This window comes from Lycium ferocissimum, chromosome 10 (assembly GCF_029784015.1).
Source record: "Lycium ferocissimum isolate CSIRO_LF1 chromosome 10, AGI_CSIRO_Lferr_CH_V1, whole genome shotgun sequence".
NCBI classification, from domain to species: domain Eukaryota; kingdom Viridiplantae; phylum Streptophyta; class Magnoliopsida; order Solanales; family Solanaceae; genus Lycium; species Lycium ferocissimum.
The window spans coordinates 20,698,422-20,708,467 of record NC_081351.1 but is presented as its reverse complement, the minus strand read 5'-3'; the positions used below and the strand labels follow the sequence as shown (position 1 = coordinate 20,708,467).

The 10,046-nt window shown below is 32.5% G+C and overlaps 1 protein-coding gene across 1 annotated transcript; it reads right to left on the bottom strand.

The window, feature by feature from the left end:
* Positions 1 to 3,023: 3,023 nt before the first annotated feature.
* Positions 3,024 to 8,743, bottom strand: LOC132032766 (uncharacterized). The gene is made up of 2 exons (XM_059422473.1): positions 8,263 to 8,743; positions 3,024 to 4,082 (listed from the first exon to the last, which is right to left on the bottom strand). The coding sequence occupies exons 1-2, from the start codon at positions 8,648 to 8,650 to the stop codon at positions 3,760 to 3,762; spliced, it is 711 nt and encodes a 236-aa protein (XP_059278456.1). The 5' UTR covers positions 8,651 to 8,743; the 3' UTR covers positions 3,024 to 3,759.
* Positions 8,744 to 10,046: the final 1,303 nt, after the last annotated feature.

The window sequence follows — 10,046 nt, the reverse complement described above, 5'->3', positions numbered from 1 at the left end:
GCATAATTAATTTAATGTATTTGCAGGTTAATGATATCTTATTGATAAGTTTTATAATTATTAAAGTTTCTTCGTCACATAATTAGCTGATTTTTAATGAAAAATTTATTTTTATGAGGAAGAAAGTTAAGTAGAAAAATTAGCAAATCTCAAAGGGACACAATGACTCCATATCCTATACTAACATTGATTATGATAAAATATGATAATTACAAGTTGCAAAGCTCATAAATCAAAAAATATTTTCGTATTTTTGTGAATTTGTGAGCGTGTGATTTTATTCACAAATAAAATCGATTTGTTTTGACATTTATTAAATTTTCATTCATTATCTTGCGTCAAGGGTCTATACTAGTTAAATGTTATTTTTCACCTTAGTTTGAGACATAATTCAAGAAATAACCTATATTTATTAAATTGAACCTCAAGATTCAAACAAATTTAATTCTTCATGTATTCTCTATACTCAAAAAAAAAAAAAATTAGTTAACCAAATAAGAGATTTTAAAGATAACCCGATCTCAATGGATGACATTGTCTTCATTTTCAACACTATATGGCATCATTTAAAAAAAATTACTTTCTGTATTTATAATAAATCATAGATATTTCAAAGGCGACGTATAAAATTGTCCATAACTTTTTTATTAGGCTAAAATTACATTCTTGAAAAAATTATCTTATAAAATAAAAAAGGACCTAAAAGTGATTAATTGAAAAGTTTAACTTTAATTTGGAGACTTTTGTGAGGACTACAAAAGTCTTTTGCTTGTCAAGGGACAACCAAGGGTATTTGTAATCCTCACAAAAGCTTCCAATTTAATGTCAAAATTTTTAATTAATTACTTTTAGGTCCCAAATTTATTTTTTAAGGTCAAAGTTCCTTTTATTTTATTGTCTACTTTTCATTACTTTACTACTATATATAAGGGAGAATACTCATTTTTTGTAGTCTTCACATGAATTTTTTTCGACTCTTTTTACCCCTAATTGAAAAATTAATGGCTTTGTTAATGTTCACATATTTTGGTAAATTTTGAGAACTTTAAGGACTTTTTCATGACACTAAAAATGATGATGTTATGGTAAAGGTTATAGAGGCCCCACCAAGCATACTCATACATATTTGAATCTTTTATGTAGAAATATTAAACTTGTTTCAAATTATGTTTTTCTTAAAAATTTATTATAAACACATAAAGAATTATCATGTCATTTAATTCTATCTTAATATAGGCTTAATTATTGAATTAAAATATTATACTTATAATACTATTTATTGATGTTATTTACCAATTATCATTTGCTATTTTAATTTTTTATTTGTCCATTTAGTAATTCGTTTTAATTTTCTCCTCCAATCTTATGCCGTACTTGCTGGCGAACATAAATAATTTATAAAGATTTCACTTAAGTTTGGATTAAGTTTTAAATTAAGAAAATAAATATAAATAACTTATATCATTGTTAAATACTTCAAAAATGTATCAAAAATGTAAATTACAGTCCCTCTGTCTCAATCGAAAAAAATGAATTCCAAAGTACGGTAATTAATCAATAAATTTTACATGCGCACACTATTAACATAATATTTTTTTTACTATATTAAAAGAGTAACTATAAAATATTATTTTTATATATTCTTAAAATGTTTGAAAAAATAATGTACAAAATAATGTAGTTAAAGAAAATACAATTTGATTTTCAAACAGTAATAATACTAGACAATAGCAAAAGTTATATTTTTTATATTTTTAAATATTAAAATATTTTGCAAAATATCGGATAATCAATATTTTATATAGTTTAGGATAAAATAGTTACATTAACATGAAATAGTTATTACAATGTAGATTTCATAAAATGTTTATTAAATTATCAAAAGGTAAAAAATGTTATTTTTAACATGCATCTTTTGGAAGGTAAAAGAAAGCTTAAAGTCGTAACAATTAATTTTATTGACTTTTCAATATTTTTTTTGTGATTTAATTTGAAAGAATATCTACAAAAAATTCTTGTAACATCAAGGCTTTTTATTATTTATATTTATTTGTAAGTTAACTTTATTGATTTCATCATGCAACAATATTACACATCAAGTATTTTTTACATAAATTGAATATTATAATATCTTTGGTAAAAAAATAAGTTAGCCAATATGGATTTAATTCAAAGAAACAAATGAGATTAATTTAACATATGAAAACTCAATTTGGATCATCAGAGACTTTAATTTCAAAAACTTTAAGTAAAATGAAAATAGAAGAGCTTTCAAATGTTTGATTTTTTTTTTTAAAAATCTAATATATAAACTAAGAAAAATACTTTCCTTTAATTTTCAAGTACGTTTTTGTACTTTAATGTTTCAAAAGTCTTTCGAAGTATCAGATTGATGTTACAAAAACAAAGAAGCAAGAGCAGAAAAAATTTAAAAGATATCTACAAATTAAAATTTTAACGTCAGTTTGGACTCGAGCTTAGCACGGGCCAAATGACACTAGTAATTATATAAATAGTAATGAAAGGATTTAATCTATATATCTACCGTATATGTTAACCTATTAATTTTATGATGTTAATTTTACACTTATAAATTAATCTATATATTTACCGTATATGTTAACCTATTATAACAGGTTACATATTACATTCTCCATATTATTAATCTTATTCATTATGGACGACTAGTATAATTGTCTTTTCAAGTAATTTGATATTGTAAAATTCTTCTAATTTGTCTGTATATATAAATATTAAAGCAATAACGACAATTTTAGTTTATAGAGATGATAACTTGAATAATTGTATTTTTATTAGAAAATACCAGTTGAGATTTGTTTGACATGGTATTACGAAGATGTTAAAAGAGGAACAATAATATTAACAACCAGAAACGTTTCAATCCCAAACAAGTTGAGAAGATTTTAAACGAGAATACCAAGAAAAATTAACTGTGATATCTTGTAATTCTTATATGATGCACTACTTGCTCATAACTTATATCACAAAAAGAAAAGGAAAAAGAGAATACAACGATAATTATGCCTTAATCCCAAACAAATTAACACCGTCCATAAAAGTTCTCACTGATCATATTTTTTTTGTTTAAACTCAACTCACATCATCATCATCATATATCTGGAAGGCAAATACAAAATATAATTTTTCTGAACAATACAAGATTCGGGAACAACCTCTCTACCCCACAGAGGTTGGGGTAAGGTCTGTAAGGTCTGCGTACATCCTACCCTTCCAAGACCCCACTTCTGAGATTACACCGGGTATGATGTTAATATAAGATTCGTTCGTTCTTTTTTCTCTGATAATATCAAGCAACAACAACTAAGCCTCAATCCCGAACTAATTATATATATTTTCTTCTAGACAACGGAAGGAAAGAAAAAAAAGACCTCTTCTTGCCAAGCTGCAGGCTGTTCTAAATGCACGGACACTATTATAGCTCATACATAGATGATTGACAGAATGCAACTAAAATATACAACTTAGGATCATGAAAGCGGTAGACACCCTTTACCATAACTTATCCCCCCCCAAAAAAAAAAAAAAAAAAAAATCAACCCCAACTCCATAAAAATGACACACGTTGTCATCCCAACGGGTTCAGCAACCAAACGTTTCTCCGGATCATTATAGCGTACTTCCACATATACACTCGGAGGAAGGTCATCAGAAGACCATCCCAGAAAGCACCATTACAAGATATTGCCTAAAACTTCCCATGCAACAACAGCTTGAGGACTACAAAGAGTTGATGAATTCCACAATAAAAATTACCATTTGAGAATCATAGGCAGAGCCTTCCAACTCAAAGTGGCCAATACCTTCAATAAGTTGAGTCTCGACACGTCCTGATGCAGATTTAAGCTTGTTTTTCAGCTGCTTAACACTGGTGAATCCGTCTTGTGTCCCCATGATGAAGAGCTTTGGTTTGGGTGACTTTAATACGTTTTTGTGATGTCGACCGAAGAGGACTGATGCCAATAAACCAAAAGGGTAACCAATACTTACATAACCCACAATCTGTTCAACCTGATCTACCGCAGAACCTGCTATTGGTGCACCTGTTAAAAATGAATATTGTTTGTGAGATACACTGATAGGAAATGGTTACGCCAATGTACTTTGTTTTCAGAGAATTACTTCACTTCAGTTGAGTATTGCTACTGCATACAGATACGGCAGAAATTTTAACAGCCAAACTAGTTTGAAGCTCACTATTCATAATTCATCAATCTGATTGTTTTATGGTAACATTTCCTTATTTTTTTTTATTTTTTTTAAACACAAGATTAAATGTGTACTACTTTAGCGCCTCCTCCATTTTCATGGACAAGGAAGTGAAAGAGTGAAACATCCAACACCTATGCCATTAAAAGTGGCAGCAAAGAAATTAACAACTATGGAACTTGAGTAGCAGCAATTCATGCTTGCGTAAAGCATGGATACCAAAGACACCAAGTATCTGCAACATGGAGCTCTCAACCTTCTTAAGCATAGATCAAAATAGGAAATTATTTAACAAGAAATAACATAAATGTACTTGTCTAATCTAAACCAGAATCTTGTTGAACCAATAGAAGTTTTCAGCCACTATACGTTGTAAGTACATACCCCTGACTACAGCTAGGGTTCGGAGGGAAAAAGTACTTTCAGTGGCGGATGTAGAGCATAGTTTATGGATTCACGCGAGTAGCTTTGCATAGACTCTGTGTTTCTATTAAGAAATTCATATAAGTATGTGATTTTGAACCCAACTATTATTGTATATTAATTTGAGGTCGTTGTAGGAACCCATAAACCTCAAATCATGGATTCATCTCTGAGTACTTTGCCGTGTATGTTTAAGTATCTATAACAACATCACTATGACATGCATTTCCAGACATCAGGCATGCAATGAATAGTCCTCTAGTTAAAACTTAAGCCCTTTAGGGCTGCATGGTTTTCTATGGATTGCAGCAGAAACATGGTGATGAGACCTTGGTTTGATCTTTTATCAGGCTTATAAACTTTGGCAGCCAACTGGTTACTGAATTTCAGTGACATGCTTTTCTTCGACTCCCCTTTATCCATGTAAATACAAGACCTTAATATTTGAGTACAGACAAATTCAAACCCTTAATATCTGGATTAGCTACTTCATTTAGTTATTACTGACATCAGCGGCTTTGTACCCGATGCATTAAATGGATGAATTTTACTTTGGAGTTTTCCTACCAAAAAACTATCTCATGCACATATGAAACTTTGTCAGGAAGGTGTCTGTCTAAATTTCAAAATGTTAGCTTCAGTCTTTTTAGTTGTCTTTTTCTTTCTTTATATTCCAGTTTCCCTAGGTTTGGAATAAAGCATGCAGCAGCTAGGGAGAAAGTGGATAACATATAACAAAAAGGCAGAAAAAGATTAGAACCTCAAAATACGCTTTCTAGGAATTCAGTGGTAGCAGGCAACAAATATGTTGAAATGATTCAGATGAAGCATGCAGCGGCTAGAGAGGGAATGGCGGACAATATGTTTACAGCAAAAAGACAGAACATTAACAACCAGAAAAGCAGCTTTCTAGGAATTTCAGTGGCAGCAAGCAACATAAAGGTTGAAATGAAGAAAACTCTCCCTTAATAGGCAAAAAAACAAACGGGAAAATGAAAGGTTACAATATCTTTAATCTTCGGGCCGCTTTGGAAAAGGATGAAAATTCATCTCCACTGCTGAAACATTGAAGCAGTTTCCTATCAAATGCAACTCAAGAACTAACTATGAACATAATCTTACATATCCTTGTAAATCAAGAAACTCAATTATTGAAGTGTTTTGAAATTGTTTTGATGATTGGCAATAACTGTTGGAAGAACCAAGTCCATTATCACATACTGCAGATACAGATGAACCAGGTTCTCGTAGATGATGTTGATCAAAAGGCGGCTGACAGTGTTTAGAAGTACGCAGAATTACAATACAACATGGCCAGTATTTATGGCAAGTGAAGATATGAAGATCTTTATGTTGATGAAGTTTGTATTCAACTAGGCATCAACTTATGGAAAGATCTGCTATTACATGAAGAGAAATCTAGATAAGGAAATCAAGTCCTATTGGGATCGTCTTTCCTTACCCGAATTACTCTAGGTTTTGGAGGAAAGACTTAAGAATTATTCTACCCTACTTCATGCATGTATAAAGCCCATCATTGCCCACATTGTGACCTACGTTTTTGCAAGAAATCTAAGGAATTACTCTCAGCAATAGTCATCACGGCAAGAAGGTGCTTTTGGTGAATCGAAGTTGCTGAACTGAAGAACCTGGTCTGGAGGAGCATCAAGTGTAGGTCTTACACTCTTAGTTGTTGTGTCTTTGATTATTGTTCTCGAGTTGTAACCTACTTTGCTAGTTCTTAGCCTTGTGTTCTGGTTGTTGAATTTGTTTAGCTTTCTAGACTAGACTTTATAGTGTTGAAAGGGGTTGCTACAGTCTTGAGTTGATAGTAGAATTTGAGGTACTAGAGTTAGTCCGTTAGGTTATTGAGTTGTAACGTGAAACCGCTCTTTGAAGTTAGTGAAGTTTGGTGCAGATCCTACACATTGTAGGTCGTGGTTTTTAGAGGGAGGAGGTTTTCCACGTGAAAATCGTTGTGTTCGTTACTTTTACTGTTTAAGTAGTATTTGGTTTGTTGTTCTATTATTGAAGAACCACGTTCCTCAAGAAGTTGAAAATCGGGCATACACAATCCGTTCTTTCTTGTGGTTAAGTGGTACGTAAAACAACATCAATGCATATAGCTGTTCATGTGCTGCTAAGCGAAACTAGAAGATACAGATGACCCTTAAGGCTACCAGAAAATTTTCAGTAATTCTCTTACCCAATGCACTCTTTATTTGGAATAACACAAGGATGACACTAAATTTGGAAAATCCTTCTACTGTTGAATACTAATATCAGGTCCATTGAATCAACATCAAAAAAATTAATCAAACAAGCTTAATTTAGAGACAACCCCATAATCCTAAAAAGCCAAAAACACCATCTACATAATTTAAAAAATCAAATTCCAAAAGTGCAAGAAAAGAAATACTACCTACAGAAGAACCGGCCAACAAAATCTTGTTGACAGACAGATTTGCACATGCCCGTTTACAAACAGCAACCACATCCGTAATTTCCTTAAAACCAGTAATAGAAGGCTTCCTTTTTGATCTTCCAACACCTTTCATATCAAAGGTCAAAGCTTTATACCCTTTTTTTGCTAACTTTTTTGCTATTCCTCTCAATAAACTCTGTCAACCACTTAATATTGAATATGGATGAACCAAAATTACTACCCTTGAGTTCTTTTTTGCTTCCTTCTCCTACTGCTTCTTCCTCTTCTGCTTCCTAAAATGAGCTATAGGTTCGGTGGCAACTTTGGAACCCATAAACTTCAAATCCTAGCTCCACCTCCGAAGGCTAGAATATCTTCAATCTTAGAGCCACTAGAAAAGGGAGAAACTTACCTTCCATACTGAAACCATGAAGCAGTTTCCTATCAAATGCGACTCAAGAACTAACTTATACGATAGAAATCAACTTATATATCCTTGTAATCAAACTAACTCAACGCATCTAGCTATTTTATGCTACTACACTGAACTAGAGAAATTAGCTAACAATTAAGGTGTCGGTTGGTTGTTAGTTCGGAAGTGAATCATTCATGTGTTAAAAGCAGCATAATTAGTACCGTGTTTGGTAGCATTTTAGTTGATATGTATAACTAATATTTTACATGAATAACTAAAACCTACATAACTACTACCTGCATAACTAATCCTTCCATTATTAATACCTACATAAATTTAGATATAACCCCATAATCCCAAAAACCCAAAAAACCATCTATACAGTAAGGGGTCGTTTGGTTGAATAACTAATACGTAAATAACTAAACCCTCTGCATAACTACTCCGTGCATAAAATAACGCATAAATTCCCTCATAACTAATCCGTGTATCACTAGTACCTGCAGAACTCTAACCAGCTACCAAACGACCCCTTAAAAAAAACACAAAACCCATCGATACGGTTAGGAGTCATTTGGTTGAATAACTAATACATGAATAACTAAACCCTATGCAAAACTAGTCCGTGCACAAATTAATACATAAATTCCCTCATAACTAATCTCTATATTACTAATACCTGCAGAACTATAACCAACTACTAAACAACCCCTAAAAACACAAAAAAAAATTGCAAGAAAAGAAATATTACCTGCAGAAGAACCAACCAACAAAATCTGGTTAACAGACAGATTTTCAACAGCCCATTTACAAACAGCCACAACATCCTTAATTTCTTTAAAACCAGTAATAGAAGGTTTACCAGTTGATCTTCCAACACCTCTCATATCAAAGGTCAAAGCTTTATACCCTTTTCTTGATAAACCACTTGCTATTCCTCTTAATAGACTTTGACAACCACCTAATATTGAATATGGATGAACTAAAACTATTACCCATGATTTTTTTTTGCTTATTTCTTCACTTAATGTTTCTTCTTCTTCTTGGTTATATGGGTTTGGTTTAAAGATTTTGGTATGGAGTTTGACCCCATCACTGGTTTCAACTATGCAAGAATCTATTGTAGGATTTGTTGACATTTTCTATTGACTTGGGGAGGATGGGAAGAAAGAATCTGGGAACATGTTGCTGTTTTTGTTTGGGGATGAAAATGAAATAAATTGAAAAGTGAAGTATCAGATGTGTTCGTTCGGTACGGAAGAAAATGTTTTACGAGAAAAATGTTTTAATGAAAAAATGTATTCTTAAAAAATAAATAAATTTTTTACTTATTTTTTCATATTTGTTTGATTAGTAAAAAATTTCGGACCCAACAAAGTCCCACTAACTCCACCTCAATCCCAGCACACCAACCCCTCCCATCCCCCCACCCCCCAATTTTTTTTTTAAAGTTTTTAACTTTTTTTTGGATTTTTTACACCACTACATCTCGTCCCGCGGGAACCCATACCACACCCACCCCAAAAAAAAAAAAAAAAAATTAAGTAGTTAATTTTCCTTTCTAGATTTTCTACACCACCAGATCCCCCGACACTCCACCACCCCCTCCAAAAAATTTAATTTTTAACCATGCAAACTTTCAATTTTTATAATTTTTTTATAAAGGTAAAATTAAATATGAAGTAGAAAATTCGGGAGGGGCTGGGGGTGCGAGCGGGGATGGGTGTAGAGAATCAAAAAAGAAAACTTTTCAAAAAAAACAAGAAGAAAGATTTTTTTAAAAAGGTTTTGGGTTTTAGGGGGTGTGTGGCGGAGGGAGGGGCGGAGGTGGGGGAGGGATGTGGTGGTGTACAAAACCCATAACAAACAAAAAAAGTTTAAAAAGGGGGGGGGGGGGTTAGTCGGGAGAGAGGGGGAGGATGTGGTGGTGTAGAAAATTCAAAAGAAAAATTAAAAAGGGAGGGGGGAGATGGGGTGCGAGGTGGGTGCGGTTGCGGGAGTAGTTGGGGGGGAGTTGGGGGCGCATGGGTTTGGTTTAATTGGAGTGTTGGGTGGTTGGTGAAATGCCACTTGTGGACTTATTTTCCATATTTTGATTAGGGAAGTCATTTTTTTTCATTTTTAAGGAACTTGTTTTTATAAGGAAAATGTTTTTCAAAAATTTTGACCAAACGAACATGAGAAAATTGAAAAACATCTTCGGGAAAATGTTTTCCTCCATACCGAACACAACCCTCAATCTCGCTACTTTTCTGAGTTTTATCACTAACTTGGGTTCGTTGGGCATACTGGACAACCACAACCAGTCATGGGATAGAAGTTTAGTACCGCCTTGTCCTTTATTTGGTACTAATGTTTGGATAAGTAATTATATCGGGATTAAAAATAGGAAAATTTTCAAAAATATACAAGTTAGTCACTTATATTGCAAAAAAATAGCCCATAATATACAGACATATACAAACATATACATACACTTATACCAACATATACAAACATATAAGAAGGCTGAGAGAGAGAGAGAGAGAGAGAGAA